Source organism: Thamnophis elegans, chromosome Z (genome assembly GCF_009769535.1).
Source record: "Thamnophis elegans isolate rThaEle1 chromosome Z, rThaEle1.pri, whole genome shotgun sequence".
In the NCBI taxonomy this organism is placed as follows: domain Eukaryota; kingdom Metazoa; phylum Chordata; class Lepidosauria; order Squamata; family Colubridae; genus Thamnophis; species Thamnophis elegans.
The window spans coordinates 137,469,391-137,491,635 of record NC_045558.1 but is presented as its reverse complement, the minus strand read 5'-3'; the positions used below and the strand labels follow the sequence as shown (position 1 = coordinate 137,491,635).

General features: G+C 38.9%; 1 protein-coding gene across 1 annotated transcript; it reads right to left on the bottom strand.

Moving 5' to 3' along the window:
- Window positions 1–9,039: 9,039 nt before the first annotated feature.
- On the bottom strand, window positions 9,040–21,838 carry LOC116522011 (vomeronasal type-2 receptor 26-like). The gene is made up of 5 exons (XM_032236599.1): window positions 21,677–21,838; window positions 13,026–13,253; window positions 12,639–12,648; window positions 11,767–11,889; window positions 9,040–9,938 (listed from the first exon to the last, which is right to left on the bottom strand). Exons 1-5 carry the CDS (start codon window positions 21,836–21,838, stop codon window positions 9,040–9,042), a joined length of 1,422 nt encoding a protein of 473 aa, XP_032092490.1.
- Between the last annotated feature and the right edge of the window lie 407 nt (window positions 21,839–22,245).

The following is a 22,245-nucleotide window of genomic DNA, read 5'->3' as shown; positions in this document are numbered from 1 at the left end:
CAAAAATATATCCAAGTTACATTCACTCATTCTGCCCTTTCCAATAACTCTTAATAATTACGTAAACTTAGAAATTTTAAAATAAATATTGTATGGAAATATATATGTCAACTCTTTGATTTATTTGATATTATTTTAAGGAAATATAACAACGCACAAAATCAGAATGAAAATAGGCTTTTGGAATTATATCACTTTATCCATTTACTAAAAAAACTAATTCAAGATAGATAATGTATAATATTTACACATTGGTACAAAGCTATTTGAGAATCTGAGGTCTAGTTAATTTCCAGATTTAGAATTTGAGACAGAAGCTTTCTTTAATAGATAAATGAGAGTTAGAGACTGATAGAGACTCATTCTGCAAATATAAGGTTGTTTCATACTATGCATGCCACATTAAAAAGGGCCTAAGACTCCTCTAAATATCCCAAAGAGACAGAAAAAGTAGTTAGTCAATTAGGTGAGAATTGATTAGTTTTTGGAGAGATAACAAAAAGTCATATAAATTATCCTTTTAACTATTATTGTTCAAGATATGCTGATTTATTAAATATTTTTTATCATTTTTGGTATGTGTTTTATACAGAACAACATAACACAGATACAAAATACCTTGAATGATTTCTAGTAAAACAGCCAGCTCAATGAGAAGATGCTACAACATTTCAAACAAATGGCTGTCTAATATACAACTTGTGACCAAAAAAATCTTCAATATGTTAAAAACAAGAAAAAAGACAAGGAAACAATTGCTCCATTGCTGGGAGAAAGTGTCAAGAAGGTACAATCAACAGGGAGAAAGCAAAACTGCTCAACTTGTTTTTTGCCACTCTCTTTCCACAAAGGGAAAAAACAATCCAAACTATCAAAAACAACACTACAAAAAACAGATTAGGAACACAAGTTAAAATAGGGAAGAAAATGGTATGTGAGCTCCTGTCTACCCTAACTGAGTTCAAATCACCACGACTGGATAGATTACACCAGAAGGTTCTGAAGGAACCGGCAGATGAGATAGCCGAACCACTGAACTATATCTTTCAAAGATCCTAGAGCACCATGGAACAGCCAGAGGACTGGAAAAGAGCTGATGTAGTTCCTATCTTCAAAAAAGGAAAAATATAGATCCAGGAAACCACAGACCTATCAGCCTGACCTCAATATCAGGGAAGATTTGGAAAACATAATCAAGCAATGAATCAGCAAAAACTAGAACCTCACAAAGAAAATACCAAAAGCGAACATGGTTTTGTCAAAAAGAGATCATGCAAGACTAATCTTGTTGCATTCTTTGGCAAAGTGACAAAATTAGTTGATATACTTGGACTTCAGTAAGGCATTTGATGAAGTAGACCATAACCTACTACTAGATAAAGTACAAAAATGTAGGGTAGACAGCATCACCATCAGATGGATTCATAACTGACTGACCAACTGCTCTCAATGTGTAGTCCTCAATGGAATTTCATCTACATGAAGGAAAGTATGCAGTGGAGTACCCTAAGAGTCTGTTTTAGGCCCAGTACTCTTCAACACATTCATCAATGACCTGGAGGGGGGAACAGATGTGGAACTCATCAAATTTGCAGATGACACCAAACTGGCAGGAATAGCCAAAAATCCAGAAGATAGGCTTAAGATACTGAAAGATCTTGACAGATTTGAACATTGGGCGCTATCTAATAAAATGAAATTCAACGGTTAAAAAAGTAAGGTTCTACATTTAGGCATGAAAATAAATACAGGTACTGTATATGTAGCTCCTTGCTCAATAGTAGTAATTTTTAAAAGGGATTTTGGAGTCTTGGTGGACAACCATTTAAATATGAGCCAGCAGTGTGCAGCAACTGCCAAAAAAATCCAACCCAGTTCTAGGCTGCATAAACAGAGGGATTAAATCAGGATCACTTGAACAGTTAATACCACTTTAAATTGCCTTCGTAACCACATACATGGAATACTGCACTCATATTTGGCTGCCACAATGTAAAAAAAAAAGATGCTGAGACTCTAGAAAGAATGCAGAGAATAACAATAAAGATGATTAGGGGACTGGAAGCTAAAACATATGAAGAACGGTTGCAGGAATTGGGTAGATTAGAGATTAGATAACCATTTGTCTGAAGTGGTGTAGGGTTTCCTGTCTAAGCAGTGGGTTGGACTAGAAGAACTCCAAGGTCCCTTTCAACTCTGCTATTCTATTCTATTCTATTCTATTCTATTCTATTCTATTCTATTCTATTCTATTCTATTTGCATTGTAAATATCTGCTATTATGGAGCACCCAGAATTTCTGAAGGCAATTTTTCCCCAACTAATTACTGTCAAGAAAGGGTTCTATTTCTATTTTCTTCTACACATGTAGAATATATTAAGAGTTTCCACAATGGGTTCCAAAGGTAATTCTATTTCAAACTGCTGATTGAAATAAAAGAAGCCTCCAGTGCAAATGGAATACCTGCCAAGGCTGTAGCTGTGGAAGATCAGGGTTTTTACTCATCATGGTTTTCCTCCTTTTGAACCTCAATATGTCTAGAGCCTGCAAAGCATGAGCCACAGCATAAACAGCATTGTAGACGCTGTAGCTTTGGCCAGTCATTTCCATTTCAAACAGAGGTGCAGGAAGATCCTCCAGCTTCATCTCCTCAGTGCATCTCCTACTGTGTATTTCTTGTAACTCTGACTTTGGAAATGAACAGTCAAATGACTGTTCCCAAATATCCTGTCGAAACCCATCTCTGGAGTCTAAAAGAGGTTTGATGGACTGAACAAATTCCCTGAAACCTACAACGGCTGTTGAATGAATGGTGAAGGAAAGAGCCCCATGGAACATCTTGAGATCTGAACTTATTTGAACACCTGTTAGTGCAAAATCAGTCATTGCAGTCACGATCCACACCTTTCCAAATAAGGCAGTTTTCCTGGTTTCAGGATCTGACAAAAATATTACAAATCTTAGCCACATAATTATCTCGGATTCCCCATAGACAAGAAATGCATTTGATTTGTTACTCAACATATTCATTGAAGTAATGAACATTCCTAGATAAATTTCTTCCATGTTTTCAAAGTGTAATATTGAATCAATCCTGTCTATGAATGCTGAACATATTCCATTCTGTGAAAGTAAGGGCTGCATTTTCTGTAAGAATTTTTCTCCACTGTTATTACGAACAGAAAATATCCCAATCCACGTCCACCTGAAATGATGAAGCAGTTGGATGATCCCAATGTACTGCTGGTCTTCTTTGGGGACCATGAAATAAAGTGAAGAGAGCTTACTGGTCTGAAATTGCTCCTGAGGTAATGCACCAAAAGTCAGCTAAAAGAAAGTCCAGTAGAATTATGATGATTCAAATTTAATTTTTCTTTGTTTTCATTTAAAATATATACAAGGAAAATTGTTGTCCTAGCATTTCCTAAAGAATATAGACACAATTTTGGGGGAAATATTTCAATCATATGCACTAGATCAGGGGTGTCAAACTCAAGGCCCAGAGGCTGGATGGAGCCTGGGGAGTTCTTAGATCAGGCCCAGAGGGCTTCCCTGGAAACAGTGAGGGACTAGCCCCTGGTGCCTCGGCCTTGCCCTCCCAACCTCCATTTTTCCTTTCAGAATGCTGGAGCATGTTCTCGCAGCAGAAAATACAGCTCACGAGAGCTCCCTGTGCCCCTTTGGTCAGATCTAAGTTTAGTACATAAAATTATCTGCTACAATGTTCAATGACTACAATGACTATTTCAGCCTCAAACACAAAAACACATGACACACAATAAATGCAAACTTAAGCTAAACCGCTCCAAATTCTTTTTCAGAAAATATGACGTAAGCAACAGGACTGCCCATGCCTGGAATGAACTACCTGACTCTGTGGTTTCTTCCCCAAATCCCCAAAGCTTTAACCTTAGAATGTCTACTGTCAACCTCACCCCATTCATAAGATGTCTGAAAGGGTCCTGCATAAACGCACCAGCGAGCCTACTGTCCGTGTCCTAATGATCCTTTTTTATTTATATCCATTTCCTGTGTTGACATCATGTTTATACTTACATGTGTTATCTAATGCTTCACAAAATAAATAAAATAAATAATAAAATCAATTATTTTAGTAAAGCAATTCAAATATTCCTGCAGCTACTCCTGATATTCACTTTGTGTAACTGGCAAGGTAGTTTCAGATAACAATGCTAAGTATTTGACATTAAGCCATGCAGAACATTCTAACACTTATTAACACAAACCTAAGCCTAATTTTTTATGTGCATTAATTATTCCATAACAACAAGATTAAGAATTTTCTTCTAAGCCCCTTTAGAACATACTTGTGGAATCTTTAAGAATCCTATAATTTCAGCTATATAAGTTGATGTGTCAAAATCCAGTCCCCCAATGATAGCCATGAGATTCTTCTGGCTATCACATTTGTAGTTAGGGACAAATTCCTGGGATTTAAAAAGCAAGTCCAGAGTGGCACGATAGGTCAATCTTGGGTTGTTGTAACTGTCATAGATATGGAACCCGAGAGTGACATTGGGTAAGATCTGGGAGTCCTCATTGATCTCCTTCACAGCAAAGGCCAAGGCAAGGATGTGCTGGTAGAACTTCATTACTACACTGCAAAGGATTTAAATACCCCATTTGAAAAAGGAAGTTTATTATTCTCATAAGCAAGGTTGCATCATTTCTGTATGAATAACTAACATATCTTTTTCTGATTAAAGTAGGAAAGTAATTGGTTTTCTAACATGCTGAATAATTTGTACAACAACATATGTACAACAAAATCAATTCCATCATACACGTATAATATACGTAACATTTATTGTATATATTTTGTTAAGAATGATGATACAGATTTAAAACAACTATTACAAATGTCATTCAGAAGATGTTTTCCACTAAAGCTTTATACATTATATTACAAGTTCTTTAAAATCAAGTGAAAAAAACAAAAAGTGTACTCTCTCATAACTAGAAGGACTGGATATAACCCCTATATTGATACTCTCATAAGAAAATTAGAGGAAACAGATTAAGATTAGGAAAAGAGGAAAAATTTCTTACCATGGTAGGTCATAAGGTGTTATAGAAGGATATTCCTTAAAATCAATATCAAAAAAGTTGTAATGGATGTGGGATATCATCCCTCCAATGACGATGTCACCTGGTTGGTACCACTCATGAGGAATAAGGAAAACATCATTTGCAGGGCAGCTCAGCATCCCTATTTTCTTCATCAAGAATACTAGGAGCAGCAACATCTGCACTCTTGAAAATGTCTCTGTCTTTCATCATGATTCCTTCAAATTTATATCTGAGAGTGCACCTAATCAGAAAACCTGTCATTGTCTATTAGGATGCCATTGACATTGCCAATTCATTTCTTGAATTGCATCAGGATTTGAGCACATATTCTGACAGAGGAGAATAAAGGGGAGGAAGCCTGTAGCAAGGACTCTGAAACAAAGCTGTGCCAATCCCCTGGGGTTCAAAAAGCATTGATTGTTGCCGAATTGAAATATCCTCCTGTGCAGTCTTTGATGTTTTTGCCTAGTTCAGAAAATATGGTAATTCCTTTAGGAGATAATTACTTCGTTGTTGATAAGAGAAAAGATAGATGATGTTTAAATGCTTTTTGAAATGCACAATTTCTAATAAAATGTACAGAGGGGAATTTGCTATGCCAAATACACCTGACTTTTGTAATTTATATTCTGTTTTACAATAAATAATAGCTGCAGTTCACTCTCCTTTGCATAGGATTAAGATGCCTACCAGTGGTGGGATTCAAATTATTTTACTACCTATTCTATGAGCATGGCTTGGTGGGGGTGGCTTGGTGGGTGTAGCAGTGGAAGGATACTGTAATATTTCTATTCCCACACAACTCCATTGGAAGGTTAATGTAAAATCCCCATTTCCTCCTGATTAGCTGTGATTCGGGAGGCAGAGAATAGATGGGGACAGGGCCAGTCAGAAGTAGTATTTACTGATTCGCAAACGACTCAAAGTTTCCGCTACCTGTTCATCATAAACTGCATAATATCACGTCCAATACCTAAATATTTTGCCAGTCCCTCAAATAATTATCTCCATGGTTTGCTCCCAGATCCCCCTAGATGGGAACTGATGCCTCTATTTTTTCCACAATAGTAGGTTACTTATGTTAGCCATGAGGAAGTAGCATTTTCCCTAGCATTCCCCAAATTTAAATTTTCAGTTGCTTAACAATATACTTAAGAACTGGGAGAAGATTATGAAATAGGGCTCAAGCAAATGATGAAAGCAGTGGCAGAGGAAACTGCTGGAGGGGCTTTAGTGGTTAAGTATTTTAACTGTTACAGCATTTAAGAACAGTTTTAGAAATCATACCTAATACTTGCTGAGATCTTGGTAGCATCTTTCCTTTGACATCTTTATCTGTCCCTCAGTTTAATTTTCCCTATTTCAAATAGAGGCAATGTCTGTCCTTCTGTGAAAATAAATTAAGGTGATTCGTAGTACATTCAAGGCTTGGTTAGATAGACATGATATTTTCAATTCGGGAACATATGAGGAAGCCAGTCATGTATCACGTGTAAGAGCAAAATTTCAGGAAGACCAAATTTTCACCTGGTTAATTAAACTTGACTAATCTCATGCGGAGCCAAAGTACCAATGAAACAGCAAAATTCAGAAAGGAATCCCAACAGGGGAAGGAAGCCATCTTGTGTAATACCATATCTTCTCCCAAAGTATGATTGTGGGCTCAACAGGTCAACTTCCAAGTGAATGATGCTGATATATAATGAGAATTTCCTCAGAGATTCAGATGGAACTGTGAGAAAGCTGTGGAAACATTATTTTTTATGAGATTCATTAGGGCTGTTCAGTGAATTATCAGCTATCAAGGAGGAAGGGAGGGAGGAACGAAGGAAGGGAGGGAAGGAGAGAAGGATGAACCCTCTAAAATCAATACAGGTTCTCTACGGAACCTTGCAAGAACACTCGGGGATCCTGCTAAGACCAGGTGACTTGAAAGAAAATTTGATCTTGCCAACCATTTCTCCATCATGTCAGAACTAATCCCTTCATGGTTCAACCATCCTGCCAGAACCAATTAATTTTCCTCTATGAGAAGCAATATTTCGTCTTCTTCAAAGAAAAAAACCCAGTCCAGTTGCTTTTTAAAAAAGCATCTTTGTGGCTACTGTGACTCCTCTGCCACAGAAACTGTAGCACTAGAGCTTCCAGCTGTGCAAGGGATACTTTCCAGGTTCGTCCTAATGAGCTCAAGCAAATCAGAACTCCAAGGTTGGAATCTTCCTCAATATTCCTAAATATTCCCCAGGGTTTCTGCATAAGTAAAATAGAAAATGATTCTCTCTCCAAGTTTAACTGCTCACATTTTCCAATTAAATTATTTGGCGGGCTACTTAAGTACTCCCATTCTTCTTATTCTGACATCTATGGAGATGACCTTGGTTCCAAAGAGAAAGATTGGGGCTTTGTCTGGCAATGCATTCCAACTTCTCTCCCCCCCCCCGAACATCTCCATTTTATATGGCAACTGAGAAATGAGAAATGGCTCCTGCCAGGTTTTGTTTGAAATTGGGAGATATTGGATGCACCAAATTCTGCAGCTTTTGCATTAGTTGGAACATTGTCAAAAGGAATAGATTGCATAAATTGTGGAGCATAACATCCACTGTTGTATGGTCAGCTTCTGTTTCTGCTTCTGCTTTTACATCATATGGCATTCTGATGTTGGATTGGATTTGGATTGGATTTATTGGATTTCTATGCCGCCCTATTCCCAGAGGGACTCAGGGCGGCTCACAAACCAAAGTAAAGGGGCGGGATACAAACAGGAGGAAACAACAGACAAACAACTACAACAGTTTAAAAACAATCAACAACCACACATATTCGAGTTGGGATGGGAACTCATCAGCCCCAGGCGTGTCGGAACAGCCAGGTTTTAAGGGCTTTGCGGAATGTTTCCCATTGTTCCCCAGAAAACAATTTTAGAGTGGAGATTAATATCAGACAGGAAACAAAACAGCTCCACACCAAGTTTCAAATAATCTAATTTATTGCTTAATGTCTTTGCAGAGGAATATACTCAAATAATGATCATCCTTTTCCAAAATGCAGTTAAGCTTACAAGATGTTAGGCCTGCAGTTATATCCCTTTTTGGATCTTTGGCCTGCCACACTCTCTCTTATTTCATTATGCTGTTTCATTCATGTAGTAATTGGGAGGGGGGAATAGAAAGGAATAGAATTGTGGAAGGTGTTGTGGTCATTCTTTTCTAGAAGCCCAATGTCATCTTTTGTCTCCACACCTGACAGGAACCAGCTGGGTGGAGATGCCAGCGTGGAAGAAAAAGATTGGAGCATGTGATGGATTTTTGGGTATGGGGACAAGATCATGAACTTCCAACTGGGTGGAAATCCGATGTAACTTCAAGAATTGGGATTCCACAGACGTGCTAAGATGTCTGACTTATTAAATTGGGAGTTTAAGGATCATTTTGTCTTGGACCCTGATTTAATTCTGCATGATACTTGGAACGATGACACAAGAATTGCAAACTCAATAAATTGTACGTTTGAAAGAACACTGACAAATACAAAGTTAATGATATAGTGATAAATTTATGTTTTTAAAATGGAAATATACTTCTTACTGCATTTATGTAATGCTTTAGGAATTCATGTAATGTCTCTGCAAACATCGGACATCATTTGATGTTCATCAATATGTGAAAAATCCTAACAGGGAATAAGAAACTTTTATGACCAAAATCAAGTTCAATGCACGTGATAAAAAGGAGAAATCATTAGGTTAAAAAATCTTGGGAAATGGGGAAAATGAAGAAGCATGAGCACAGATTTTGAAATGGGCAAAAATACTAAATCTAAATAATCATAAACATCCTACACAAATCTTTATTTGATAGAAATGCCCCTCTGCCCCTATCACTTATATGTTTCGTATAGGTATAGTCATGCTATTTTTTTTTTCAGCAATTCTTCTGAGCCAGAAATTAATTTCTCTTTGTGAGTTGCTCCCTGTGGTTGAGGTCAGGCCGGAAAACAATGATGTAGCATTTGGGCAGGAATATGCATCCCAGTAATGCAGCGCTGGAGGCCAAGATGGAGAAGACCTCCACAGCTACCATGGCTTGTCCTTTTGTGCTGAGATAGGCTGGAAAAAAGGAGATCCACACACTGCAAAAGACCAACATGCTGAAGGTGATGAACCTGGCTTCGTTAAAGGTGTCAGGTAATTTACGGGCAAGGAAAGCCACAATAAAGCTGGCAAAGGCCAAGATACCCATGTAGCCCAAGACACAGTAGAAGAAGAAAGCTGACCCCTCATTGCATTGTAAAATCATTTCTTGGGGCTCTGAGTGCATGTCCAACTCAGGGAATGGGAGAGATATCGACAACCAAACAATACAAATACATACTTGCATAAAAGAGCAGGAAAGGACAATAGAAAAAGCCAATCTTTTCCCCATCCATTTCCTCATCTGAGATCCTGGTTTAGTGGCCATGAAAGCAACAACCACAGTGATGGTTTTGGCCAGTACACTAGAAATGGCCACTGAGAAAGTGATGCCAAAAGTTGGTTGCCGGAGAAGGCAGGTCACTTTTCCAGGCTGTCTGAGGAAGAGCAAAGAGGAGAGGAAACAGAGCAGAAGAGAGACAAGGAGGGTGTAGGTGAGGGACTGGTTGTTGGCTTTGACAATGGGAGTATCTTGGTGCTTAATGAAAGTTCCAAGTATCCAAGATGTCAAGAGGAAGAAACAAAGAGCAGCTGAGGCCAAACCAATTCCTAAGGTTTCTTCAAAAGTTAGAAAAACCAGCAGTTTCAGGATACATTCTTTCTTTTCTTTATTTGGATAATGATCTTCTGAACATTCAAAGCAATCTTCCATATCTGGAAGGAAAATCAAGGATATTTTTTTTTCATCTACACATTCCATAGTATTCATATTACTTTCTCAATTCGTGCCAGTTGTTATTCCTTTGAGTTCTTTCCACTGGTTTCCAAATGGATCATCTTTCTATGAAAATTCAGTTTTTCCCCAAATGGAAAATTTAGGATTGGCAGAAAGCAAGCAGAAATGGAAGGACGAATATTCTTTGAAATGCAACCCTTTGTATCATTTTAAATTGTATTGCTATGGAGGCCATTTGGACTTTCCCATTTTTTTTCCAAAACATGGAGAAGAAAACCGTGAGGATATATGCACATCTCTAGTAACAGAGAGTATTGACCTAAACAACAGATTGTGAATATTCAAGGATAACTAAAAGTATTATTCATTTTGACACTGAGGTAGAGTATTACAGTTTGCTTAAATTTACTTATTTATTTAGCACCATGCTTTCCCCGAAAACAAGGCAGGGTCTTATTTTCTTTTGACCCTCAAAATAAGAGTTTGGCCTTATATTCAGGGAGGTCTTATTATTTGTGAGGCGCAAGAAGCAGTGAGTGTTGTCATCTCATGGCTACTGCTGTGTTGCAATATTTTCGGGGAGGGATTATTTTTGGAAGACAGCTTATATTAGTGCATGTACTCAAAAGCCCGATTGGGCTTATTATCCGGGGAGGTCTTATTTTGGGGAAAACAGGGTATATGGTAATGTTACATTAGCCAGGAGACTATAATGTTAATACAGACTACTACTTTGGCTGCCTAAAACTTCTAGCTCTGTTATCTATGAAGAGTCTCAATCACCCAGCTCTAACTGCATAGCGGGAAATGGAAGGAGTTCTATTCTTTGCAGACAGCTGATCATTAAAAATCACCTTTGGGACAACCATGACCTGGATGACTGATAACATCTATTGACATTTAGCTATGCATTTTGGGATGAGCACCTTTCAAATGGTTGGGAGTATGAATGGATTTCCAGCAAAAAATAATTGCAGACTACAGGAACCTTCAGTTTGAAAAACTGAACTCATCCCCAACAATCTGTACTTGTCTTCAACAGTGAAGGGACACAGGGCAGAAAGTAACACAGTTGCAGAAAGAATAGTTCCACAACACAGTCCTTTCAGCAGCTCCAAGAAGGCTCAATACCATTTCTATTAATCAGGTGACCCTGAGGACACAGAGAAATTTCCAAATGGCCACAACAACTCTCAAAAAGAATGCAAATGACCAGCTATCTGCAAGAAATATAAATTCTTTCATTCCCCACCATCCGATCAGAGTTGAAGAAGCTTCTTGGATGAGAAGAAAAATGTCTTGAAAGGGGAAAAGCTAGCTCTGCACCAGCTCTGCCTTTCCTGCAGCATCAAAATGTAGTCCTATCCCTCCACCAGAGCTGCCTCACAAATGAGCATCATAAATGGGAAGTGCAGGGCCAGCAGGATTCTAACCATCCACATTAAATGCCTACTCATTTTCCCACCAAAGTGGTACCTATATATCTACTTGCATATAACATACGTTTGAACTGCTAGATCGGCAGAAGCTGAGACAAGTGATGGGCGCTGACCACACTACTCAGTACTAGGAGTCAAACCATTGGAACTTAATGACCTTTTCCAGCATCATTAACCATTGTTCCACTGCTCCTTTTCGTTCGCTTAAATCAATCTTTGATAAATCTTTCTATGTTCCCCTTTTCCTCTTTTGAGTTTTTTGCCGCCCTGAGTCCCTCCCAGAGAAGGGCGGCATACAAATAATAAAATTCAAAATTCAATTCAATTCAAATCAACCCATGAAAACTTGCTGGAATGTCTAACCTACCCTTTTGATTTGAAATCTTCCCTTCTGGACATGGAACACAGTCATAGCAACAGAATTGTTTTCCTTCAGTTTCCTTCTTCCAGTATCCGGGAGAGCAATGGTCATTACACAGAGAAATTGGAATAACCTGGTAATAAACATAAAATGTTTTTTGCAAAGGATTTTTTTAAAAAAAAATAATCTTGCAGAATCCAATCTGATTCAGTAACTGGAACCAAAGATTGACCAGTGACCAACTCAGAGTAGATTCTTCAACATTATCCTGGGACACCCTTATTAATGAGTTATTAATCAATCTCTTTAATTGGGGTAAAGAATTATTTACTTCCCAGAGGGCTACTGAATATTATTTAGTGGATTTATACTATACATTAAAAGTTGTTGAAATTACAATGATGAGCTAAAGGGCCTGGTGGAAAAAGGCAAGGTGAGTGGATTAATATGCGAGATGACAATGCTATAGAAATAAGGCAATGCCCATCATTTGAAAGATAATTGCAACCAAAAACAAAACCTGACTTTTACATTGCAAGATCATTTTGTCTATTTGATTAATGCTTGATCGTGGGCCATTGTATTCCATTTTTTCTTGCAAACTGTTCTGATCCTGGCTTCCTTAAAAAAAACATGAAGTAAAGTCTTGGTCCCGGCAAAACTTCTTTCATTTACACAATTGTGAATTCCAGCAAGGCTTGGCAAACAGTGTTTCAGAGTTATATTTATGAACAGGAACCTTATCTCGCTTGGAGAGCTGCCAGATAACTAGTTTACAAAAACAGGGCAAGGCAAAACTTGACACAGAGTCTCCTACAGTCACAAACAGAATTTACCCCTCTTGAAATGACTGAAGGAACAAATTATTTCCTGCAAAAGCCTCCTCCTCCCTGTTCACTCCTCTTTTGTTACCTCTGGGAGGGGCCAATCACCTCCAAGGTATGGCGTTATTCCCAAGTCGACTCTGATTTCTTAGTTGTTCTTGTCTTCTGGCAGGTCTGCGCATGCACACATTGGAAACAGGCTCCAGCTGTTCTTCTGCCTCACTGCTGTCTAGTTCCCTCTCTGCCTCCAACACAGAGCCCTCATCTGAGCTTTCCTCTGGCCCATGTTCCTCCTCAACCACCTCACTTTCTGACTCTGCTCCCAGCTCTGCTGGCTGCTGGCGGGCCACAACACGAACATTGAAATTAGATTTTCAGAGACCAAGATCTCTATTTGGGATCAAGATATGTCAAGTTACAGTCCATCAAATGAGTTCATACCTGATTAAAAGCTAGGTGCCAGACAATCAGATTTTCATCAATTAATAATTCTTTGCCTGATGGAGAGCTTGGATCCATGACTCCGACTCTCACTCTTTGAAAAGACCGATTGGGAAATGTGATGAGGTTTATGATATCAAATCCACCCATTAGTTTCCCTTTTTCATTCAGGGAAACCTTTTCTCCCACTGAATTGTTAAAAGAAATGCCACGTAGAAACGGATGGAGCTATGCGAAAGAGAATGACAAAAAAGGGGGATAGGAAGGATAATACAGGTAGCCCTCTGTTTACAACAGCTTGCTAAGTGACTGTTTGAAGTTACGATGGCACTGAAGAAAGTGATTTATGACCATTTTTCACTTTATGACCTGTTTTCACATTTATGATCTTTGCCACCTCCTGACAAAGTCAATGGGGAAGCCATGTTACCTTAACTGTGTTACTTAACAATAGAGTAGTTTCTTGATGTTCATAACTAACTGGACTTTATAAGCAGAAAATATTAAGACTTTCTGCCATCGGGTCAAAAGATAATTCTAGATAAAATTGCTTATTGAGTTAAAAGGAAACCTGACTGTTATATAATTAAGATAATTTTGTCAATTTGATTAATGCTTCATCATGGGCCATAGTTGTTCATTGTATTCCATTTTTTTCCTTACAAACTGTTTGTCAGATTTCCTAAAAATTCCCTAATTGATTCATAAATATCGAGTCGGGTTTTCAATACAAAACCAGTCATTTATCAGGAGCGCCATTAGGCAGGTTCTGTTCGCAGTCAAGCCTGTGCTTTGTTGGACTTCCGGTGACGTCATTGGCTATGGCGGCAGGCTTGGAGATTGCTCTGAAGCCTTGCTGACAAATCAGGGGTCTGGCGGCATAGAGAGCTGTCGTTCGCTGTCTTGGAGGGACTCAGCGAAGAATAGAGGTGCTTCTCTGCAGGCGGGGGGAAGTGCAATCTCCTCGGCTAAACAGAGGCTCTGCATCGATCCCAGACTTCTGGAGAGGGATGCGTGAGCTGTCCCAGCCATGACACAGCACTTTTGTCTGGCGTAAGATTTTTGGAGTGAATCTGGACGCCCTAACTTTTCTTGAAGAGTAAGTTGGAGTTACTATTTGGTTACTGCATCTCTGGCAATCTTTTTTTTCTCTTTGATGGGACTTTTAGCGGCAATTAAGACAAACAGGAGTAAATGAACTAACAATTGAAGACGGATTTACATTATAAAGAGTCTTTGAAGGCGGCTTAGGTTGGTGGAAACAGAAGAGGGAAGCTTTTTTCTACCCAGAGGCATAGCTGAGAATACTCAGCGAATCTGCTCTGCTTGCTATTAAGACCTTTGGAAAACTTTTGCTGAGTAACCAGCGAACTTGCTCTCTTGCTATTAAGACCTTTGGAAAACTTTTGTGCTGAGGCTCCCGTGAGACAGTCAATATTATATCCACCGTGTGCATTGTTTTCTCTTTTCTCCTTTTGGAATTGATGTTGGATACTTGAAAGCGGAACACTTCGAGTTGAACCTTTCTTCTTTTTTATTCTCTCCTCTTTGAGGTCTGTTTTTTCTTTTTTTTCTTTCTGTGTTGATGTATTTGCCTCCCCCTCTTTCCTTTCTTCCTGATATGAGCCCCTTCCTGTACTTTTTTTAGACCTTTCTATGGGACTTTATTTACATATAATTTTCAGTATAGATAGCAGCAAAATAAGTTGGAACATTGCTCAAACTGGTAGCAGATAGCTTATGAAGCAGTGGGATATTCTTAACTTAATTGATATGAGCTGGGCAAAGGTGGGAAAAAAAACCTCGACATTACCTACTCAGTCGTCCCCATCTTCAACTCCTCCAATATCACACAGAACTTTAGACAATATGGCTGGGGTAGAGAAGGCACCCACATTGCAAAGTATACAGACAACTTTGCTATCGATACAAAATAATATTGCTAGGAATCAAGAGACCACTGAAAAATCCCTGGCCGACATCAAAAATGAAATGGGAGACATGAGGGGTGAACTGAAACAGTTGAATTTACAGCAAAAGGAGATTTGGGCAAAAATGGAGAAACAGGAGGGTCAAATTCAAGAGTTAGGAGTAAAAATGAAGGAAAGTGAAGAGAATATGGCAAGGTGGGAAATGAGGCAGCTACATATTAATAGAAGGTTGGAAGATGAGATTGCTATGTTGGAATTAGAAAAGTCAGCCTTCTTTCTCAGATTTCAAAATATCCCAGAGGAAAGAGGGGAGAAACTGAAAGAAATCATGGTGGAGATGATTGCAGGGATCGCCCAGAAAGATAAATTGTTGATACAGAGCGACATCGATGACGTATATAGAGTCTATACTTCTTATACTAGGAGACAGAAACTGCCACGTGAAGTGCACGTGAGGTTTACTAAGCGATCCCTGAGGGAAGAAATTTACCAGAAGGCACGTGATCAGAATACCATGTGTGCGGGGGAGATGGTCATAGTACTAAAACAGATACCAAAAAGAGTGAGGGAAAGGAGGCAGAAATATCAGGACCTAACAACACAACTGAGAAAACTTCAGGTGATGTATAGGTGGCTTTTCCCAGAAGGGTTATCTTTTTTCTGGCAAGGCCAGAGGTTTCGGATTGAATCATTGCAAGATGCGCAAGACTTTATCGAAAGCCAGCTGAAGAAGGGAACTCAGAATAACGAGGGAGAACTGGACAATAAGAGCCAAGGAAAGGAGCGAAAGAATAGTGTCCCGGGAGATGAGAAAGGGGGAAATGAGAAACAAAGCAGAGATGAGAGACCGCAAACGAGGCAGACAACAAAAGCTAAAGCCTTAAACAAATAAACATGGCGGATGAACTTCGCTTAATCTCCTTAAATATAAATGGTTTGAATTCACTAAGAAAGAGAAATAAAATACTAAATGCTTTACGGAAAAAGAATTGTGATTTGACATGCTTGCAAGAAGTACATATAGCGAACCACCAGCAAAATGTGTTGAATTACCCCCGGCTGGGTATAATGTATACAAGCTTAGCAGATGAAAAGAAAAGGGGCATTGTGTTGTATGTTAAAGACCATATCGATTCTAAATTGGTGTATACAGATGGGGAGGGTAGAATCTTAATGGTCGAATTGAAATTTGGTCGATATAAAATCTTGCTGGTGGCCATATACGCACCGAATGACAACCAAAGTACCTTCTTTAGAAGGTTGCATTTAAAAATTGCAGAGTTAGGCTATGATCATATTTGTGTGGTGGGTGACTATAACGCGGTGGCAGATAGGACAATGGATTACAACCCAGGAAACATCCAAAAGGGGGGGAAATTAAGAGAAAGGAGGAGAGTTCTCCCCAAAACCTTTGAAGACATGAGGGAGGAATATGAATTAAAGGATGTATGGCGTGAACTCCACCCACAGAAACAACAATTTACTTTCTTTTCACATAGACACCAATCCTGTTCTAGGATCGACATGGCCTGGTTGACACCAGAAATTGGGGACTTGATTAAGGAAGCAGCAATTGAGGTCAACACCTGGGCCAATCACAATCCACTCTTATTGGTGTGGAAGGGAGTAAGGCAGGGGAGGAAGAGAAGGTGGATGATGAATACAGAGATAGTGAAAGAACAAGAATTTCAGCAAATGTTTAAAAGGGAAATGAGGCTTTTTTTGAAGAAAATAGGAAAGGAGTAACCCCACAAATACGGCCAAGGCTTATATGAGAGGCCTAGCTATTAAACATACAATAGGTACCCACAGGAAAAAATTAGAAGAGAGGGCAAAATGGGTAACTAAACTGGAGGTGGTAGAAAAAGCCTTGCAACAGAACCCACTAGACGACAGGAAAAAAGAAGAAATGGCTAGAATTAAGCATGGGATCTCTCTTTTAGACCAGGAGGATGTCGCCCGAAAACTTAGGGGGATTAAGCAAAACTTTTTTGAGCATGCTAACAAACCGGGTCGCTGGCTCTCTTATAGACTTCGAAAAGAAAGAGAGAGCAGACGTATAGCTCAACTGCAGAATAGTAAAGGGGAATTAGTAGAAACCAAGGGGGAGAAACAGGAAATTATCCAAGGCTTTTTTCAGCAACTATATAGTAGGGAAGAAGTTTCTGAGGTCCAAATTAAGGAATTTTTAGATAATGCAAATCTACCCAAGATCTCAAATGAAGCAAAAGGGGTACTGAACCAAAAGATAACATTAGAGGAACTAGAAAAGGCAGTTAAAAAAATGGGAAACAACAAAACTCCTGGCATGGATGGTTTGCCAGTTGAAATCTATAAATCTTTTTTGGAAATTTTAGGACAGGAGATGATAGCAATATTTAATGCTGTCTTGACGGATTCTATTGCACCGAAATCATGGGCCGAGGCTTATATAACCCTTTTGCCTAAAGTTGGAGCTGACCGTACCCAAATTAAAAACTATAGGCCCATTTCACTTTTGAATGTGGATTATAAAATCTTTGCAGCTATATTGGCAGATAGACTCAAATTTTTCCTTAACAAATTTATACACTCTGATCAGAATGGCTTCCTGCCGTCAAGGCATTTGAAAGACAATGTCAGAATTATTTTGGATGCCTTAGAATATTATGAAGCTCGGCCAGATAAACAAGTGGCCTTTATGTTTCTTGACGCACAAAAGGCTTTTGATCGGGTAAATTGGAATTTTATGTTGTCACAACTAGAAAACATGAAGTTTGGAGAAAGTTTTTTAAATGCAATTCGGGCAATTTATGTACGACAAACCGCGACAATATTGGTAAACGGAGAAGAGGCGGGTGACATTGTGATTGGTAAAGGCACAAGACAAGGATGCCCGCTATCCCCCCTACTGTTTATCCTCACATTAGAACCCCTTCTTAGAATAGTGAGAAGCGATACACAAATTAAAGGGTTACGAGTTAAAGCTCAGGAATTCAAGGTCCAGGCTTTCGCCGATGACCTTGTTTTTATCCTGGAGGACCCTATGGCGTCTGGGATACAACTTTTATGTAAAATAGAAGAGTACGGTAGGATAGCGGGGCTACGTATAAACAAAGAGAAGACAAAACTGTTAATTAAAAATATGACTCTGAACCAGAAAAGGGAAGTACAAAGCCTGTTAGGGATCAACATGGCCCACAAAATACAATATTTGGGAATTTGGCTGACGGAGAGATGTTCCTCTATCAAGGTAGATAACTATATGAAATTACTACAACAGGTATCCAAAGATATGACTAATTGGAGTAGCAAACAATTGTCTCTGATGGGCAGGATCGCGACAGTCAAGACATATGTATTACCAAAATTTTTGTTTTTGTTTCAAACGGCACCAACTAAATTGGACAAATTTTTTTTTAAATCCTTGGAGACAATAGTGACACAGTTTATATGGCAAGGCAAGAAAGCACGAATTAAAGCCCAAACTTTACAAAAACGCAGAGAACTGGGAGGCTTCGGAGTACCCAACTGGGAAGCATACTATAACGCAGCAATCATGACATGGGTGAAAGATTGGGTGATGTTGAATAGAAGGCACCTATTGGCTATAGAGGGACATGACCTCCTCCAGGGATGGCATGCCTCCCTCTGGCAAGAAAGAGACACCCCCCATAGGTACTTCATGGGACATTATATTCGGAAGATTTTGATGGGGGTCTGGGAAAAAATGAGGAAAAAATATTATCTTAGGGTTCCGTGTTGGTTGGCACCATTAGAGGCCTTAACGCATCCGAGTTTATTTAATTGGACAAGAAACATAACATATAAAGATATCATGACAGAAGAGGGCAACATAAAAACAAAGATGGAATTAGAGCAACAGGGCAGGAATTTGGAATGGTGGGAATATTTACAGGTTAGAAACAGGTTTAAAAGTGATAAGGCACGTTTCGGGATCTACCCAAACCCTCAGGGGCTAGATAAGATCTTGTTTGGTGGAGACAAAAAAATGTTATCGAAGATCTACCAATTTTTGACCTGCCAAGATACTAATGAAGAGATGGACAAAAGCCTTCTAACAGTATGGGAGAGAAACCTAGGTTATGAAATTGAAATGGGCAAATGGTGGGATCTATGGAGTAAGACCATTAAACTTACAACATCCACTGCATTCAAAGAAAACATATTCAAGATGGTTTATAGGTGGCACTCCCCCCCCAACGAGGTTAGCTAAGATGTTTCCTGGGTTATCTCCATTGTGTTGGAAATGTGGAAGAAAGGATGGCACATTCTACCATATTTGGTGGTCCTGTACTGAGGCCACGAAATATTGGAAAAGGATTAAAAAATGGTTAAAAGAGGTTACCGGGGCAAACATTGAATGGAGACCTGAGAACCTGTTACTAAGCATCAAACCAGATAACATAAGCAGTTCAATATGGCATTTGAGCCTGCATATAATTGTGGCCGCAAGAATAACCTATGCACAATTTTGGAAATCCACCACTATACCGCCGGAAGATGCATTAATTAAAAAGATCTACGAATGTGCAGAAATGGACAGAATGACGGGTTGGCTGAGGGACAAAGGAGAAACAGAACATTATCTTAGCTGGAACCTATGGTATATGTGGGCGACTAGGAGAACAGCAGGGACTTAAAATGGGGAAAGTTAACATAGGTACCGTAATAGATCCCTGAATCTTGCAATGAGAAGATGTGGCTTAGAGACCTAATAATGAGGAAAGAAAGAAAAACTGGGCTGTGAATGACTGTCACCGTAGGGGGGGAGGGGGGGTTGTATGTCTAAAACGGCATTTGTATCTGTATGTTTTACTTTATATTGTTATGTATGATTTGTCTTGCTTATGTCTTTGTATTTATGTCGCTGTATTGTTTTTTTCTGTTTTTTAAAGGTAATAATGTTTAATAAAAATTATATTTTTTTTTTAAAAAAGCCTGTGCTTTGTTTGATTTATCTCTAAACTTTACCCCTGTTCATTTCCTCCCCTCAGTCTGGGTCATTAATCACAGTACCCTATAAGATGCATCCCTCCCAAACCCTCTGCAGTAATCTGAGATCCAACTGCAGCTGACAATATGCATCTAATGCACTCCCCCCACCATTCTGTCCCCATGACAACACTGAGAACTGAAACTGTTCTGACCCAGGCTTCCTTAAAAAGCATGAATCTCACTTATCATTCAGATCAAAGAAGTGTCCAGTGCAGAAAGAATACCTGCCAAGGCTGCAGAGGTGGAAGGTCAGTTTTTTTAACCATCATTGTTTTTTTCTTATTGAACCTCAGCTTGTGTAGAGACTGCAAAGCATGAGCCACAGCATAAACAGCATTGTAGATGCTGTAGCTTTGGCCAGTCATTTCCATTTCAAACACAGGCGCAGGAAGATCCCCCAGTTTCTTCTCTCCTGGGCACTGCCTATTTGGCATTTCTTGTAATTGTGATTTTGAGAATGAACAATCAAAGGCTTGTTCCCAAACATCCTGCAGAAACCCATCTCTGCAGCCTGAATGAGGTTTGATGGTCTGAAGAAACTCTTTGAAACCTACAACTGCTCTTGAATGAACACTGAAGGAAATAGCCCCATGGAACATCTGGAGATCCCAACTGATTTGAAAGCCAGAGACCACAAAATCAATCTGTGCAGTCATGATCCACACCTTTCTATATAATGCCATTTGCTTGTTTTCGGGATCTGCTAGAAACATGAGAGCTCTCAGCCACATAATTGTCCCTGATTCTCCATAGATGAGAAATGTGGTGCTGTTGCTATTCCTCAAACTAATGAAAATACTTTCGATTGTGTGATAATATTCTTCAAAGTTTTCTATATGGATTTGTTCTGAAAGCCTTTCTATAAATGATGAGCAAATACCATTCTGCAAAAGTAAGGGCTGCATTTTTTGTAAGAAACGTTCTCCATTGTTGTTATCCATAGTAAAAATACCAATCCATGTCCACCTGAAATGAAGAAGCAGTTGGATAATTCCAACATATTGATGGTCCTCTTTGGGGACCATGAAATAAAGTGAAGGTCGCTTGTTGGTCTGAAACTCTTCTTGGGCTAATGAGCCGTATGTCAGCTGAAAGAAAGCAGAGTAATATTCTTTTGAGTTGTTAGCTGAAATCCAATCTGTCTGGATCTAGTTTTCTTGTAAAAATACCCAAAGAAGGAATTTTTCCTCTATTTCTTTAGGAATATTAATATTGAATGGAATTCCTATGAATTATTTCAAGCACATTATAGCAATAGCAATAGCAGTAGACTTATATACCGCTTCATAGGGCTTTCAGCCCTCTCTAAGCGGTTTACAGAGAGTCAGCATATTGCCCCCAACAATCTGGGTCCTCATTTTACCCACCTCGGAAGGATGGAAGGCTGAGTCAACCCTGAGCCGGTGAGATTTGAACCGCTGAACTGCTGATCTAGCAGTAGCCTGCAGTGCTGCATTTAACCACTGCGCCACCTCGGCTCTCTTTACAATAGTTCATTTGTTTAAACAGGGCCAGGGTGTCCTACATTCAAATCTACCCTCTGGTATGGAATGACTCTAGATACCCACTTCTATGATTGGCTTTGTAGCTTCATAAAATAGTCCTACATATTATACCTTAAGGTCTGCAGAATGTCTTACTAAAAATCTAATATCTGATTCTCAGTAAGTATGTCATAACAACAAAGCGCATAATTTTTCTGCTCATCTCCTCCATACTTACCTGTGGAATCTTGAAGAAACTTACAACTTCAGCTATATTAGATGATGTATCAGAACCAAACCCTCCAACGATGGCCATGAGATTCTTCTGGCTATCACATTTGTAATTAGGGACAAATTCCTGGGATTTGAAAAGCAGGTCCAGAGTGCTACGATAGGTCATCCTTCGGTTGTAGTAACTATCACATATGTGAAACCCAAGAGTGACATTGGGTAAGATCTGGGAGTCCTCATTGATCTCCTTCACAGCAAAGGCCAAGGCAAGGACGTGTTGGTAGAATTTGGTTGTTACGCTGAAAATAGATTGAGCACATCTTTTCAAAATAATAATAATTCATAATTTTGCAAATTATATTAGGATGGTCATTGTATATCTGACTAGTGCAAAACCTGTTTCTGAGTGAAGTATTAATTAATTTTCTAATCACTCCAAACATACTTTGCACAGAATTTATTTCCTTTAATATTGCTCCAGAAAATTAATCAGCATAAGACATATACTATGTTAATTTCTGAAATTGTAACTTTAGTGTTCAGTTTAAACTAGAATGCCATGGCTTGTTGTTTTCT